Consider the following 17,934-nt stretch of genomic DNA (forward strand, 5'->3'; position numbering starts at 1 on the left):
CTCTCAAGCTTTTCCATGATAGCTGCCACGATGTCAAACATAAAATTTAAACTTCACAGCAGGACTTCACAGATGGAGAATGCTGTTATCATTACTATGTAAATATCATCAATAACAGCACCTAGAGAAATGGCAATACAAAATGTTAGGAAGCAATTTGGTGCCTTTAAAATTCGGCGGTTTCAAAAGCTCGTCTGCTATCAAAAGTTTTCCTAACTCCTATGTCATAATAAATAATTAAAACTGATGGTGCCATAAACCATTATTATTTAAACCTGGTCTTTTTAAATTGAGTAGGCAAAGCCACGCACCTAAAATTCAGTAGCAGAGTAAGGATGCCACCAAAAGAAGCTTCGTCCCCTTCTCCCTTGCCCTTAAAATTCCAACTGATGCCATAGGAAGCGTAGCCTGTCTCAAGAGTTTCGCGAATGCTAGCGAACGGGAAATGCACGAATTTCCAGAGCCCCTTTTATACAGGATCTATTAGGATCTATATCTCCTTCAACTGCCCTTATGCGCTACACCTCCGGCTGAGATTTGGGAGCTTCCGCAATTGATAAAGGAAAGAAATATTATTCAAATGTCCTTTAAAAATTGTACAGGGAAAATGATCCGAAATTCATCTTTGGGTAAAGGGAAGGGTGGTAGACCTCCCACTGCCAAAGGCAGTTAAAAGCTGCTAGTTAGAGGGCATTTATCCAAAGTGGCCAAACTTTCCCAAAATAGTCCTCTGGCGGCCAAAGGGGGAGAAAAGTGGAAAACCAAAACAAAACAACAAGCACACAGCACCATACTGACTGTGCCTCCGGATTACGCAGCCACTTCTCCCTGCAAAGTGCACGCTCCCGCGCCGCGGCCGCACGCCGAGCAGGGCAAGCGGTGCCCCGCCGCGCGCCCCTACACACCTGCCTCGGCCGGGGTCCGTCTCTCGCCGTCTACCTGTTGCAGCGCTTGCCACCGCCACGAAACCCCTGCTGCGGAGCCCCCCTAAATCCAACCACATCCAGGCCAGCGAGTGCCGCTCTCCCTGCAGCGGGAGAGCCCGAGGCAGCAACGCTGTTGCACCCAGGTGACTGACTGCACGGGCTTCCTCTGAGCAGCCTGAAGTTGGCTCCCGTCTCCCGGGCCCAATGACACCCCGGGCGCGGAGGGGCTGAGAGGAGGGGGCAGGGGCAGGGGCAGGGCCAGGGCGGGCAAAAAAGGGAGGGAGAGAGGGCGGGCGAAAGCCCGGAGGGGGAGTGGGCCAGCTGGAGGGCTGGCCCTTTTAAAAGCGGGTCACATGTCCAGATAAAGTTCAGGTTGCTATCCCGCCCCCCTGAACCCTTCCTATTGGCCCGAAGAGAAGCAAGGCTCCACGCCGCACGGGTCAGGCGGGCTTCTTATTGGACAATCCAGGCTGTCAGTCACCAGGCTGGCGACATGACTGATACAAAGTTGCTGCGACACAGCCTGGACTCGGCAGCTTCCTTAAAGCCGCAGCCGCGGCGGGAGCTTGGGGTGCCGGGCGGTGGCTACATCAGGCGGCCTCCGCACGCTGCCCCCACCCCCATCGCTCGGCCGCCCCAAACTTGCTTACGTCCACCCTGCTCTCCTTCTGACCGACCCCAGGATATCTGGAGAGATGTGAAAAGTGTGCTGACGCGGAAGAAGTCGGTTTTTCCGCGAGCAAAGTGTCGTCCCCTCACGCTCTCCACCTGCAGCTCCAGGTGAGCTGCAGCCCAGACCCTGGCGCCGCCCAACAGCGTCCGCGCGCGGGGAGGACTCTGGGTGGGCTTCACCCGACCCTCGAGGTTCTTCTCCCAGCCCCTTTCCACTGTCTCCAGAGTTACCTCTCAGCAGAGCAGCAGCAGCCTTCGCTGCCAGCGAGCAAGACGATCACGTTCACTCGATTTGAATTTAGTTGTTTTAACCGTGCTGGAAAAACCCTTTAAACACAGCTTTCCTCCCATCCCTTAGACCCCTAACACCAAAAAAAAAAAAAAAAAAAAAAGAGAGAAAAATGAAAGAAGTGGCAGGGTCAAGAGCTGCTCCTCTACTTCCTTATAATTTTGTCACTGTACTTACTACTTTAGTATTGGATTTTTCCACTAGTTCAATTTGAAAGCAAGCTTACCATCGAGGATATTCACGTTATAATGGGTGGAGGGGGTGGGTCACATAAGTGGGAGAAACAGACAGGAGGGGGGAAGGAACCAAACTGTTTTCTAAGGATCGGTTGTCTGCATGAAGAAATTTCGGTTTCCCTCCAACCGCCCCCTCCTCGATTCTCCTCCCGCCCACCCAAATGCTGCAGTTACTGAGCAAAAGGATGGGGTTCCTAACTTTGATTTCTAAGGACTTTTAGGCTTCTCATATAAGGCCCCGTTTTAGGCTCCCCGCTGGCCCGGAGTCAGCATCAGTGACGCATACACCTAAATCTGGTCCCCCGGCCCTCGGCGACCCGCAGCCCGGCGGCGGCAGCTGTGCGGCCTCCCGCCTCACCCTCGCTTCGCGCCCGCCAAAGCCCGAGGCGGGGGACTGGGGGACACCCTGTGCCCAAAGGCCCCTCCTCTCCTTAACAGTTAGTTAAGCTTCGGGATTCCCGACCCCTAACCCAGGGCTGAGACTTGAACTCTCAGCCGCTCCAGTCAGGAACTCCCTGGAGATAGGGGCGACAGCGGCAGCGCCGCGAGCTGGTCCTGACCCCAGACTCTAATGCCCCTCGGTCTCCAGCGTGGAGCTGCCCCCGGCGTCCCCGCAGCCAGGAGTCCCCGCCGAGCGTCCCAACTTTCCCGCGGGGCCCACCGTCACGCGCACTCTCCCGGCCCAGCGAACTGGGCATCGATCGCACGCCGGCAGAGCGCGGGCGGCGGGCGGGAGCAAGGGGAGTCCCGGACCTAGAGCCTGGGCACGCGAGGCGGCGGCGGCTCCGCAGGCGTTGCCGAATTACTCATTATTAAAGGAATGGACTTGTCTCTTTTACTAAGTTTTTATCTCCTTTGAGGAGGGCCGGTCTTGCCCTGGATCTCAGCTTCTTGCAAAATCTAGGTTAGAACCGTGCAGGGGCAGCCGCCGCGATCACTCGCCCGCCACCCAGCACCCTTGCCCCAGGGCCGCCAGCGGGCAACTCGTCTCCTGCCCGCATCCCACCTCCGCTCGCCAACCCGCGCCCTCTGCCCTGGGCGCGCAACCTGCCTTGCCCGGGGCCGCCCCTGCGCTCTCCGGGCCCCCTCTCGCCGCTGTCAGCGCAAAGTGACTGTCGCTGCACTCACCTTTTCTAGGACATGGTGGTGAGGCTGGGGCGGGGGAAGGGGAACGGCTAGACTCCCGCCGCCGCTGCTGCCGCCGCCACCAGCAAGTCCAATATTGGCTGATCGGCGGTGAGGATGGAGAGGATGATAATCCCGGCAGTGGCAGTCGCCCTGCTGACGGTGGGTAGAGCAATAGTGCTGTTACCCTACAAGAGGCGGCGAGGCAGCGGCGCCAAATCGCGCAGAGGGGGACGCGGGCACCCGCCCGCCCCCAGTGGCGGCGGCCGGGCCTCTGGCGGGCCCCTCTCCCGGGGCTGCGCGTCCGCTCGGCGTTGACAGCGGCGTCCCTGGGAGCCGGGAAGTCCGGCAGGAGGATCCCGCGCCCGTCGCTCCGCAGCGCCACTCTCCGCGCCCCCTCCCCGGGCCCTGGGTGGCCGGTGACAGCTCGGGCGGCCGAGCGCGTGTGTGAGGGGGCGGTCGCAGGGGGAGCCTGCGCCCCCCTCCCCGGGTCACACCCTCACGAGCGGGAGGAGGCGGCACCGCGTCCCGCCACCCGCGGGTGGGAAACGGGCAGGGGCGCCGGCGGCCGCCCTCCCACTACGGCCACTGACAACCTGGAGGCCAAAGGAAAACTGAGCCCAAATGCACGCACCCCCTTCAGCCCTGCCCGCAGCCCTCCAAAGTCCCGCCCTGACCTCGCGCCCGGCCTCAGGTGCAGTTCCCACCTGCGGGGGGAGGCGAGGGCTGGGGACCTCGCGCGGGGGGCGGGAGGGAAAAGTTTTCTTTTCCTGCTCCTCGGCTGCCCACCCCGCCAGGCTGCTCCTCTCCCCGCTCCTCTCCCCGCCCCTCTCGGGCTCGCCGCGCCTCTGCCCCACCCCCGCCGTGGGGGGGCGCCGAGGAGGGAGCGGGCGTCTGTGCGCGGAGGCGTGCGGGGAGCTGGCTGGGGCCCTGCGGTCGCGACCGGTCCCCTCGCTCTGACGGCGGCTCAGACGCCCGCGGAGGCGGCTCGGCGGGGCAAGCCGAGGAAGGGGCCGAGCGCCGGGACCCCTCCTCCTCCGCTCGCGGCGCGCCGCGCGCCCCCGCGTCTCCTGGCGCGCCCCCGCGCCCTCGAGCCCGCTCGGGCAGACACCTACGCAGACGCGAAAGTGAAAGGGGGGCGACTGGGCCCGGCAGGCGGGCGGCCGGCGGCGCGCGGGCACGCGGCGGGGGACAGAGGATGGATGGGTGAACCCGGATCCCGGGATTGTCCCGCGCACGCTGCCCCTCTGCGGAGCCTCCCCGGAGTCCCACGCCCCCACCCCGGCCACGGAGATCACCACGTCAGGAGATATGTATGCGTGTGCATGTGTGTGCGCGCGTGTTCACGCGCGTGTGCGAGGTACGCTTCTGCCCCAGACTCTTCCCCCGCACCGTTACACACACCCTTAGATGGAAGATTGGGGGTTTGGGAGGGGGGAGAAGTGTGAGTGTCACTACCATTTACCGGCTCCCCTGCTGTGGTCCCTTTTGACTCAGTTAAACCCCACGAACTGACCACACACACACCCCTTTTCTGGCTTAACACTCCTTTTTCTGCAGGCTCTATTGCCCCCTTCCACCCCCGCCCTTCTTTGGGTTCTTTCCCGTTTTATTCCTAAATAGCTGTGAAAGTTGCTAATCCCTTCCCACATAGACCCGTGTTAAACACCGAGGTGCCCTGTTAAAACAATCACTGCCTTTCTCCTTCCACATTCCCACTGTCCTGACAGCGAGCTTCCCATTGCCTCCATCACCTACACAGTTTTGGCACGACTCGGTTCTTAGCTGGCTCAAGGTAACAATTTGGCCTCTAGTAAAACAACCTTTTGGCTTTTCTTATTTGTAGGAAGGGCTTCTAGGTTCATATTTACTGCATTCTTAAGGTATATCTTAAGATGGTGATCAAGAAAATATTTACGTATCAGATATTTTGAAAAATAACATTCAGTGAGTTTTAAAAAGAACCATTTGGAAGTGTACTGATGTCTGCAAACTAATTTGGAAATGCGTGCATCAAAAATAAAATGCAGCAACATTGGTGGATTGATAAAATGGACAGAAGGATGGATAGATATGTGATAAAGCATGTTGATAGTGCAATATTAATAGTAGAATATAAGTGCTAAGTATACAGGTGTTCACTGTAAAGTTCCTTCAGCTTTTTTGTGTGTTTGAAATTTTTCATAACACAATGTTGGATAAAAAGAACCCCCCCACTTAAGGTAACGTATATAATGTAAATTGTTTCCAAAACTTACAAATTGGGCATTGATTATTGTTTCCCCCTTTACAAAATGATTTTCTATAACAATTCTTAAGCTAGGTACTCCCACCACTATTTTAATCAATGATTTCAATTAAGGACAATTTGATCAAATTAGGGTGTACAGTGGGGTTATTATAACTGCAACATTTTAGGAATTTATAAGATTTCTTCCTGTGTTTCTTTTGTCCATTTTATACATACACACACACACACACACACACACACACAAACTGTTCTCAAATTTTCATCTTCGCTGCTTTTAAAACAGTTTGGTATTACAAAGCTAAGATTGAATTTTTAAGCAGATATGGATATTCTTTTGAAACTTTTTCACAAAATAGCTTGTGGGGAGTCCATTTGCCCTTATTTACAGTATCAGCTTATCTTACCCTTGGGAGAGATGTTAGGGGATCTTGCAATTATTAATAGGCAAAGCTTTATTTGTTTTTTGATATCTGAGTCTTTAAACATTTGCCCAAATATTTGAATGATTAAGTTTCCCCTGGGTAAACCACTTTTATATTTTCCTCTGCTAAGAGACAAAAGGTGGTCCTGTGACACCCTGAAAAGTGAACAACTTTGGGATAAGATCTGAGTCTCCCTCATCTGAAGAGAAGGTGACACTGGTTTTGCTTGGAATCACCCCACAAGTGATGCCTCAGAGGGATCTCTTCAAAGAAGATGGGTTTTTAGAAGGTTAGGAATACTCTTCATTCCAATGCCCATTCATAGAGAGCCCGATCAACTCAGAAATATGTGTGCCTAGTAAATGTCAATATTTAGTTGTTTTCTGAGATGTCTCTTAACAAAGTTTGTTGCTTTCGTCTTTTTATGTAAGTGTATTTTTTCCTTGCAAAAGGATAGAAATTTTTTCAAGAAAAATAGAAAGGAGAATTATCGCACGGAAAAGGACGTTAACTTCGTCTCCTATGTAGCTGCCAAATAGCTGAAAGCTTGAAGCAGCATCAGACATCTCCCTTTTGACAATTGCTCTCCCTCTATTCACAGTCGCTGAACCTCGGGACACCTCCCTCCCCCCCATCCCATTAATGTCAAACTCCCTGAGGTTTGCCACTAAAGTGCACGACTCAGCGTTTGCAATTTACATGTGTGACATCACATCCTCTATTATGTAACTTCAGATACAAAGCCTAATATCATCTAAGTTTGTGTTGGAAAAAATCCTCCCTAGCTCTCTATTTCAGCTTTAGCAGAGCCACCCCTTAGTTCTCTGCTCCAAATCCATTCCTTCAACAGCTGACACTGAGGGGTAGGGGGAAAGCCATGGAGTTAAGCTGTAAAATTATAAGCCAAAAAAAAAATTGAATACGTATATGTTGAAATGTATTATGTACTTCTCCATTATCTATTTACTGACAAGAAAGTAAAGACCAATAGGTATCATATAATTTAATCATATTCAATAATTTTTAAAAGTTAAAGGCTAAGCATTTGGTCCTAGTTAACTTCATTAATAAGCCTAGCCATGCTGGCATTTTTTTTTTCTTTCTTTCTAAAAAGCTGGGATTTTTTTTTTTTTCAGTCTCTTACCAGCTGTTGGAAAGAGTTGAGAAAGACAGGGAGAGTCAGAAAGAGAAAGGAGGGGGGTGTTGATGAGAGAGAGAAGATGAATAGAGGAATAATATAAGATAAAACTTCTTCTTTGTTTATTGCAAAGCACACATATTACAGTTTATAAACACTGCAAGTAAATAAGAAATTGTAGACCAGAAGATAAATACAAAACATATCAGGGTTTTTGTTAATATCCAAAATAGCCCAAACTCAATTTTCTAGACTACTTGGAATATTTGTATTAGCTTTGGTTATTCATTAATTTCTGTATTTGTTTACCTTATTATTTATTCATCTGGCTACCTTAATTCCATCTGTAGTCATTTTAAATAGAAAATATGCAAACTTAATACATTTTTATGGCCAGATTTTGAGATGACAGAGCACCAAACAGCACATGCATCACAATTAGTATGCCATATTATTAGAAGCAAATCAGATTTCACTGTGCCTACACTGATGTTCTAAATTTAGAAATAATGTACAGTAGTTGAAAAAGGGGAGGAACTTAGAGCAGTATATTTTAATAAAAATAAAGACATTTTCAATTTCTCCTCTTTTTTTCATATATTCTTGATTTAGTACAAGAAATTCATCACCTTTAAATAACTGTGCTAATCTTACATAAATAATTGCATGATTTGTGTGCTCATTAAAATTATGCCTTGAAGCTGTTTCTGCAATATTATGTACAGTAACAACCACAAAAAAAGTGAGACAATCCAGTGGGTCAGGTGTGGGAAATGTAAGTCTCTGCTGAACTTGATGAAACACTCATTTAGAATTTCTCATTAGGACTTCACAGGAGCAGTTAGCTTTTCAGTAGTTGGCACTATATTTTTAGCAGCATTTTAACAGCTGTCAGTAGCAACTAAGACAACATCTTTGTCAACACTATTTTTTAAACTCTAGCAAAGATGATTGCAAAAAAATGCTTCAGGATTTAATCTTTAGCCATAAAAAACTTAGTGTGATATAAAATGTTATTAATGCATTGCGGCAGGCAATAAGGTATCCACATAAAATGAGTCCACTTGAATTTTTATATTTTAATTTTCTCAACCCGGGCAACATAGCAAGACCCTGTCTCTAAAAAATAGTTTAAAAAATTAGTTGAGTGTGGTGACACACACCTATAGTCCCAGCTACTTGGGCAGTTGAGGCAGGAGGATAGATTGAGCCTAGGAGGTTAAGGCTGCAGTAAGCCATAATCGCACCACCGTACTCCAGCCTGGGCAACAGAGTAAGACCCTGTCTCAAAAACAAAACAAAACAAAAATTAATTTTCTGATGCCTAAGTATACATAAGAAAGATAATTTAAAAAGATAATTCTTAAAATGTGTGTTCAGTGTCAGAAACAGACACTATAATTCTAGGTTAAGAATAGCCATGTAGATAGCCAAAGTGAATAAAACCTTCTCCCTAACATTAGAGTTAATAGAGGGAGGTTATCACATGTCAGATATATGACACTGGAAGCAGCAAACAAAAAATGTAAGAAGCTTCATGACAGATGTCATCTTTATTCCTAAAGATAGAGGTAAATTTGCTATGGGTAATGCATTACAAAGCAAACTAAAACTAAATATCTGCAAGTGTCAAATTTCCCTTTCACCTATAGTCTCCCCAAATCGAGTGATTTTTGTTCCAAGAGAAGTAGGGGTAATGGTATAAAATTAGAGAAGCCTACTGAATCCTCTTATTCATAGGTCATCTGCTCATTTCAAAGACCTAATCCAACTTTTGAGTTTGTCCCAAGTAAGGCAGCTGAGTATTTCCTACTTCATCTAACTGGCACAGTGGAGAGTTTATGCATTCTTATATCAAATGATATTTTTATTATATTGCATTTGTGTTCTCTAATCCTTTTGGGGTTGCTAATCTATTAGCTCTTTCAATATGAAGCATTTTTTAATTGCTTCTTGGGATTTTTTTTTCAAAAGACATGTACAGTTTTAGTAAAAGTCAAGGTTAGCTATCCCTTCCTCTAACCAGGTGCAAATCTTTCAATGCTGATAGTTTTTCACAGAGTACTATATAGTTTTATTAATATGTACATTTTGACATTGAATATCCGTGTTTAAAATGTTTAAATGTTTAAAATGAACACTTTCTATATGGAAGGTATATGACATGTCAATTCTTAAATATTTAAACTATAAGCTATTTTGAAGTATTTAGTGCTAGTTATAACTAGACCTTAATATTTTATCAAAACAAGTAGACATGTTTAGAAATAAAACTAGTTTAGTACTTTAAAAAATTTCTTGCCGGGCATGATGGCTCACACCTATAATCCCAGCACTTTGGGAGGCTGAGGCAGGCAGATCACCTGAAGTCGGGAATTTGAGACAAGCCTGACCAACATGGAGAAACCCCATCTCTACTAAAACTGCAAAATTAGCCAGGCGTGGTGGTACATGCCTATAATCCCAACTACTCGGGAGGCTGAGGCAGGAGAATTGCTTGAACCCGGAAGGCGGAGGTTGTGGTGAGCCGAGATCGCGCCATTGCACTCCAGCCTGGGCAGCTAAAGCGAAACTCCGACTCAAAAAAGAAAAAAAAAAAAAAAATATATATATATATATATATATATATATATATATATCTTTAATGGTGTTTACCATGAATGTGGTAGAACCATATCTCGTAAGCAAAGGCTGGGTAGACTTAACAATGCTAATGTATGATGATAGCGTGATAGTGTTGATTGCTTCCTTGTGTAAGGGACCAAATAAGTACCTAAAGGGTTGGGATTTTACTAGGACCATGTGTGCACGAAACATTTCCTTTTTTGTTTTTAATACAAGACACATAATTTTATAATAATTGCATATCTTAAAGAAGAAAAAATTCTAGGAAAATTATTTTTATAACTGATCATTTCGAGATGATCAGTTGTATACTATTACCTTTTCATTTATAAATTATGTTGTTTTTATTTTGAATTTGAGTACCACTGAATGGATGTTTTGTCTGAAATATAATTAACAGTTTTCTAATTACCTTTATTTGTAAACAAAATTATTGTTATAATTCAGTAACAACTGCCAAGGAACAAAATGCAATATCATATATACGTATCTTTTTATCTACTATGTTATTTCCATGACATCACAAGACCAGTACTAGAAGGCAGGTAATGGTACCTTAACAAACAAACAAGCAATAGACCCAAGAAGTAAATCAAGATAATCACAGCAAGTATACTCATGAAGAAACTCAACCAAACACTAACTTTTGCAGAGAATTCAAAAAGCCCAAGGTGCAAGAAAGGGTCCTAAGTCTAGGTCTTCTTAATAAAAAGTCTAAGCAGAAATTTTCAGCCTAGAGATGTGTTTGTTCTTTTCACAGGACAAGCAAATCAAGCAGTACAGTAGAGTCAGATTGAATGGCTTTGAATTCTGGCTTCGTCACTTACTTATGACCCACGTCAAATAACTTATTCTAAGTTTAAGTTTCTTTATTTGGGAAACATATTGATTTTTTTTTTTTTTTTGAGATGGGATCTCGCTCAGCCACCCAGGATGGAGTGCAGTGGTGTGATCTCGGCTCACTGTGACCACCATCTCCTAGGTTCAAATGATTCCCCCATCTCAGCCTCCTGAGTAGCTGGGATTACAGGCACTTGCCATCATGCCCGGCTAATTTTTGTATTTTAGTAGATATGGGGTTTCACCATGTTGGACAGGCTGGTCTTGAACTCCTGACCTCAGGTGATCCGCCAGCCTCAGCCTCCCAAAGTGCTAGGATTACAGGTGTGAGCCACCACGTCCAGCCATGTATTAACTATTGATACTACAATGGGATAAGTACTTACCACAGTACATGCATCTGGTTATTGCACTCAAAAAATCTTAGCTGTCTACCCCTGAAAGTTTATTACAGAAAACCAAGACCGTATTTCTCTGGGAAATACTTCTTTGGGAGATTGAAGATCACACTGCCAATTCAAAGGGTTTTTGAGGTCCCTTGAGAATCAAAGCCTGAGCTTGGGTCCTGAAGCACTTCACACATCTAAGAATCAAGAACAATGATTCTCCAATTTTAGCATGCATCAGAGTCTCCTGGAGAACATGGTAAAAGAGCATGCTGGGCCTCACCCCCTAGAGTTTCCCGTTCAGTAGGTCTTGGGTGGAGTCTAAGAATTTGCATTTCTAACAAGTTCCCAGGTTGATGTGGATGGGGCTGGTCTGGGGACTACACTTTGAGAACCGTTGCCCTAGAGTATAGCAAACAAAATAATTGCCCTTAAGTTGCTCGTTTGCAGAGTTTAAGTTATCACTGGCACCTTCTGCTGGGAGTCAGGGAGAAGCAGGAGTGAATAGAAGAAAGCAAGTGTCTTGTAGTGAAAAAAAAAAGCGGGGGGCTTTCACAGTCACATAATCATTGGCATAAGGGGACTGGCTAGCTGAACTTGAAGTTGAGGACTTCCCTCTCTCTTTCTTTACACAGCCCTCAGACTATATGTTGATTTTTTTTAATGACCCCTTGATTCTTTCCCCGAATCAGTATTTGGGAAGTACTTTACCATTTTCAGCCTCTTAAAGTACCTATTATTTTATTATATTTTAAGGCACTAATTAACTTTGAATTATTTGGAGAAGTTGAGAACTGATGAACTTCATTCCTTCAGTCACCTTTTTTTTTTTTTTTTTTTTTTACAAAAAAAAGTAGGTTTTTTCTTTTGTAGAGACAGGGATCTTGCTATGTTGACCAGGCTGGTCTGAAACTCCTGGGCTCAAGCAATCCTGCCGCCTTGCCCTCCCAAAATGCTGGAATTCCAGGCATGAGCCACCACATCCTGTCGGCTCAATTACCTTTCCAGACAGTTCACTGTGGTCAAGTTCAGATCACTTTTCTTCCTCTGTCCTGAGTATGTCATAAAGATGGGCTCATTACTCTTGAGGTAGATTTTAACTAATGCTCCTTTTTCAGTTTTCACCTTATCAAAAGGGAGGCTTAGATCAATTAGATGTGATACTCTTTTAACAAAGCCAGTGGCCATTCCTAGCTTGTTTTCTTAATTTAGTAACACGTTTTTAAATTGTGGTAAAATACACAAAACATGAAGTTTACCACCTTTACCATTTTTAGGTGTACCATTCGGTGGTATTAAGTACATTCATATTGCTGTGCAACCATTACCACCATCCAATTCAGAACTCCTTTCATCTTGCAAACGGAACATTCCTAGGATTTGACCAACTGTTGTGTGAGAGGATTTCCATATTTATTCTCAGGTACCCAAGCCTGTGTTTACTTCTATAACAATTTTATCCCTTTATTAGGAAACAATGTTGACATCGTAGGATTTTACTTCTTTGAGAAGTTGACAAATGAAATTCAATCAAGATAAATAAAATTTGTTTTTATACAGGCAGACCTGATGAATAATCAAAGAAATTCAACAGAAATAAAATAAAGCTTCATTCCTAGTGTTTCTTAAAATCAAACTTGAAATGAAGTAAGCAGCATTTAAAAAGGAATGCCCAATATTTCACTTGTGAGGAAAGTCGGTATTATAATTAGTAGTAATCTCTGATTGGAGCATTATCCAGAGATAATCCATACATTGTGGAAACAGTTCTGAAAGAAAGATAAACATCATTAACAGTTTTTGAAAGGAAGGCTTACTTGGAAAAAAATCAGATTTCTTTAACGTGATAGTGACATCATAGAAAGCTAATTGTAACAAATCAAGTAGCCCATTGAGTTTTATTTTTTGCAATTGTAAAAGTCACTTAGAGTTTTTGATGGCTTCTTTACAAATATTGTTATATTCATATTTAATTACAAATATTAAGCATAAAATATCTCATACGTTTATAAATATTTTATAAAATTTCAATGTTTCAGGCACACAAAAAAATTGAAAAACCCACAGGCTCCAAAGTAGTCACCACCCTCATATTACCAGTTGTGAACATTTTGTCATATTTGCTATGGAAGTATAAAAACGCATAAAAGTGGCCAGGTGCAGTGGCTCACGCCTGTAATCCCAGCACTTTGGGAGGCCGAGGCAGGCAGATCACCTGAGGTCGGGAGTTCGAGACCAGCCTGACCAACATGGAGAAACCCGGTCTCTACTAAAAATACAAAATTAGCCTGGCGGGGTGGCGCATGCCTGTAATCCCAGCTACTCAGTTGCGGTGAACCTAGATCGAGCCATTGAACTCTAGCCTAGGCAACAAGAGCGAAACTCCTTTAAAAAAAAAAAAAACGCGTAAAAGTGATACGTTCCCATTTCTTGGTGGGGGCTACTGTTGGAGAGGGAGGGAGCAAAAACTACAGCGGGTTAGGGCTTTCATCACCTGGGAGTTTATATCCTTTGTTATAAGCCCTGGGTATTGCAGTCACTCCTTGCCCCAGATCTTGAGAAGAGGGAATCTCTTCTCAATATATCCAAAACGTGACATGACTCCAGGCATTCAGGTCCAAACAACACTCAGATGGGGACTGCTACATAATCCAGCTCATGGTTTCAGATGAGGGGAGGAATTTAAAAAGCATCTGTTCCCTGTGAGAACAGCAATGAAGATGACCTCAGGGCAAGGAGAACTGCCTACCTAGGGGAATACAGATTCTTAGAGCAAGTCAAATTCAGTGCATTCCAATGACACTCTTTTTGGATCACTTTCCAATCTTCTTTCTTCTTAATTGACTCATCTTTTAGTCAACCAGTGGCAGAGATAATGTAGATCATTGCATGCTGATCTGAAGTTATTAGCAGAACTATTCTGGTCAGCCCAAATTGTATGAATTGCTAAGTCATTTGACTGTCATCCTAGAAAAAAGTATTCAGTCCAGACTGGACAAGGCTTAGGAATTCAGTGAGTTTAACAACTCACTTTATTTGGCAATAAGCTAATCTTTTTTTTTTTTTTTTTTTGAGACAGAGTCTCTCTGTGATGCCCAGGCTGGAGTGCAATGGCACAATTTCGGCTCACTGCAACCTCTGCTTCCTGGGTTCAAGCACTTCTCCTGCCTCAGCCTACCAAGTAGCTGGGATTACAGGCATGCGCCACCATGCCCGGCTAATTTTGTATTTTTAGTAGAGACGGGGTTTCTCCGTGTTGGCCAGGCTGGTTTCAAACTCCCAACCTCAGGTGATCTGCTCGCTTTGGCCTCCCAAGATTGCTGGGATTATAGATGTAAGCCACCGTGCCCGGCCCAATATGCTGATATTTAACCTAGAAATAATACTGAAGTGTTTCATATATACTGATGTATTAGGTATGGATAAAGCTCCTGTGAAAAGAGACTCTCCAAAAACGACAGAGGCTCAAATAGGAAAAGTTGAATTCTATACCACATAAAGTGAGATAAATGAATGTGGGCCAGAGTGGGTAGGTGTTTCTGCTATATGAGGTCGTTCTCTTGTCTTTTCTTTTCTTTCTTTCTTTCCTTCCCTCCCTCTCTCTCTTTCTTTCTTTTTCTCTTTCTTTCATTCTTTCTTTCTTTCTTTTTCTCCTCTTTCTTTTTCTTTCTTTCTTTCTCTTCTCTCCTTCCTTCCTCCCTCCCTCCATCCCTCCTTCTCTCCTCTCCTCTCCTCTTCTCTTTTCATTTCTTTTGTTTTCTTTTTTTCACTCCTTGCAGAACTCAGTCTAATACATGAGGTCTTTAGGAAGCCAGGTTCCTTGTTGCTCCCCAGTTTCATAGAGTAATGACTTTATCTGTATGGTGGAGGCTGCCTTGCCAGCTCCATGGCCATAATTTTCTATTAAAAAGCAAAAACCTTGACTTAGTAATTTGCATTCGTTAGTTTTGCTTACATAGCATTAGCCAGAGCAAACCTCAAGGAAGATTGATTTGGCCATGTTCCCTAATAAAACTAGAGTTCTACTATAAAAAGAAAAAGGCAAGCATAAATACAGGAGGGCAATTAATGGCTTTTGCCATAAGTGCTGACCAGCTCTGCTGGGCAGATAGGTTTGAACCATGGCATAAGATCTAATGTTATAGCTAAGGAGAGGTGTAAGAAATGATGAGTGGAGGGCGGGATGCATTCAGGGACTTCAGTGCAGACACTGGGATCTGGATGTACAATCTCCAAATCAAGGGAGGCCATCATTTGCAATAAACAGAGGTAGTGGAATCAGGTAGCTAAATATTCTGGTGAAGATGAGCTGATCTTTAATTGAGCCACATGTTAAATTTGCAGGACAGGCTAGATTCAATTAATGGTTTTCTAAAGTGAGAAGAAACATACCCGATTCAAACCAGTCTCGAAAAATAATCAGTGAAAGATAACAAGAATTTCAGCTATATGAGATTAATCAGCAGGGTTTGATATGCAAGTAATACTATTCCATAAAGAGCCAAAAAAAAAAAAAAGAAAACCCCACAGATTTTAATCTACACCTGTCACAGGGAGAAAGCAAGTATTTGGGCCTCTGACTGAGTGTATGTTAGCACAGGGGAGAGTGTGCAGGAGGTTACAGTTTCCTTTAGTGTGCCTGCTGCAACACCATCGCACAAGGTTAGGGGTGGGCTGATGTACAGTTGGTCAGTACTAGAACAGCCAGACTCTGTGCTTACAGCCAGTGTCCATTCTCATTGGCTGACACCCATACCTGGCCAGTCAGTGCCACCATACATGGTATTAAACATTGTCAACCTTACCCCAGCTTCCACGGGCTGTTCAGAATGTTCTTGAGAGGTGTCTGGACCACAAGTGGCCAAGGAAAGAGTCCTAAGAAAAAAACTCATAGTTTCTTCCCAAGATGCAAAAACTTGACCATTGGAATGGATACAAAGGAGAAAGAAAGAGACCACACCCAGATTTTTTTGTCAACCCCTGTTTGAGAGAAGTGTGAAAGGTCTGCAGAAAGCATACCTCATTCTGCTATTTTGGGTTTATATGCTATCCAGGATTTACTGGCCTTCCTGGAATTTTGGTGAATAATTCCAGATTTCCCATACATTCCAAATGCAGTGTATCTACTTTACTTGCAGAGTGCCAAACACTGATATAGGTTACAAAGGAAGTTATGAACTTCCTACTCTGGAGGAATTTAAAAGTAGGGTTTTCTTTGCCTGGAATGGCAAGGAGAAGAATGTGTAAGAAGAGTGATGGAGTAAGGTGTCTATCCATTTGGTTTAGCTTTTTAAATAATTACTTTACACAGAAGAAATGAGATAAGGAAGAAAGAAAGGGCCAATATAGCCAATAAATTGGCGGGTAGTAAAGTACATTGGAACTTGGACATTTTTTGAAAAGTTGCCTCTGCGTCATATACCAGGTATCAGATAAAAGAAGAAACCCAGCAGTGTTTGTCTTTTATAGTGGAAGTAAAGTATGAAGGTTAAAAGCATAGACCCTGGAGCCAGACTTGGCCTGGGTTTGGATCCCAGTTCTGCCACTGAGTAGCTGTGTGACTATGGGTCAATTACTTAAACCTTGTGCCTCAACCTCATCATCTGCAAAATCAGATAACATGGTTGACCTCATAAGGTTATTATGGAGATTAACAACCTATATAATGGCTGGCTTATAGTAAACAGTGTTAGCTATGATATTTTAAATATACTGTTAGTCCTAAACCATTTGCTCCTACAGCAGTACACTTTCCTATTCTCCGTTCACTTGGCATCTGACCTTATCAATAATTTCTTCTATTTTTTTTTTGTATTTTCTTTATTGGGTTATTTGGTATTCTGGGCTATCTGCCTGGCTTCCTCTCACTAATATTCAGGCATATCCTCTTCTGATGTCTCAACCCACCCATTGCAAAACATGCTACTCTTATGGCACAGTTTTATTCCCTCAGTGTTCCATGACATGAACTTGACTTCAACTTTTAGATAATATATATAGGGTTCTTTTGCTATTTGAAGAAGTAAACTCTTAGGTGGTGTGAAACAGACAGTGCTATGGGTTCACCAAATTTGACTTCATTTTCCTCTTTTTGGGCACACAGGATGGCTACATATTTCACCCTTGCTTGCATTTAGGTTATGTCCAAATGATTGAGTGTAGATCCTGTTGTTTTGGTGGAAGCGATGTGTTCTACTTCCTGGACTGGTCATAACCCGCCCCCACCCCGAATGATTGTCCAAGCTGTTTTCCCTTGTCATGAATGCCTGGGAGGCCTCATGTTTAGGATGGTAGCATCACAGTCTGAAATGGGATTGCACTCCTGCATCACCTCTTGGAGAAAAGCTACCAAAGACAGTTGCCTGCATTGCACTGGACTGGGATGTGAGTCAGAAATAAATCTTTACTGTGTGCACCCCATGAGACATTGGGGTTTACATGTTAATGCATTGCCCTGATTAATTTACATGATACAGAATAAGAAAATGGGGACAGAATGTAAGTCTATAGTGAGAGTATTATAGTGAAGTTCGAATGTATTTCTACTAGGAAACTATTACTGAGCACATTATGAAGTGTCAAGTAGCTGAGCAGTGTGTCGTAGAGAAAAGAATATGGACTGTAGAATCCCACAGAACCAGATTCAAATTCTGTTCCAAACATGTATAAGCTTTGACTTTCATATGTTCTGCCTCTAGAATCCAAATAATAATTTCTAATGGTATTATTGGATAAGTCAACTAAGACCCATTAGGTAAACTCTTCCATCTCCATGCACTTCCCAGTACCCCAATATTTCTAATCCAGTGTTTAATTTCCAATCCAGATTCTACATTCTCAACTACTTTTTAGAAATTTTACTTCATAGAAGCATGGAACTAAAGTCTTGAAAACAAAGGGTAGTAATTTGGTCCAGAAAAAGTACCCATATCCTTAATTTGTGCCCAAATGAAAGAAAATCATTATAAAATTTTATGTGTCGAAAACAGTACTTAGTAGAGAACAATTTTCCCTTTATTTAGTG

General features: G+C 44.1%; 2 protein-coding genes across 4 annotated transcripts in view; one reads left to right on the forward strand and one right to left on the reverse strand.

Annotated features, from left to right (window-relative positions):
• Positions 1 to 3,508, reverse strand: part of NR3C2 (nuclear receptor subfamily 3 group C member 2) — a 366,145-nt gene extending 362,637 nt beyond the window's left edge. Inside the window, exon 1 of one of the 3 annotated variants that reach the window (XM_034959228.3) lies at positions 3,252 to 3,508. The gene's annotated coding sequence lies outside the window, so the exon portion shown is untranslated. Of the gene's footprint in view, positions 1 to 905; positions 3,200 to 3,251 lie in introns of those variants that run through there. The other 2 variants (XM_034959227.3, XM_003815857.5) reach the window with 2 other exon arrangements.
• LOC117980150 (proline-rich protein 36-like) overlaps positions 1,420 to 17,934 on the forward strand; it is a 578,765-nt gene continuing 562,250 nt past the window's right edge. The window contains exons 1-4 of the mRNA XM_055112148.1: positions 1,420 to 1,706; positions 2,713 to 2,914; positions 3,028 to 3,231; positions 3,419 to 4,608. Of these exons, the coding sequence (XP_054968123.1) occupies positions 1,420 to 1,706; positions 2,713 to 2,914; positions 3,028 to 3,231; positions 3,419 to 4,608 (1,883 nt within the window). The remainder of the gene's footprint in view (positions 1,707 to 2,712; positions 2,915 to 3,027; positions 3,232 to 3,418; positions 4,609 to 17,934) is intronic.

Source organism: Pan paniscus, chromosome 3, assembly GCF_029289425.2.
Source record: "Pan paniscus chromosome 3, NHGRI_mPanPan1-v2.0_pri, whole genome shotgun sequence".
NCBI classification, from domain to species: Eukaryota; Metazoa; Chordata; class Mammalia; order Primates; family Hominidae; genus Pan; species Pan paniscus.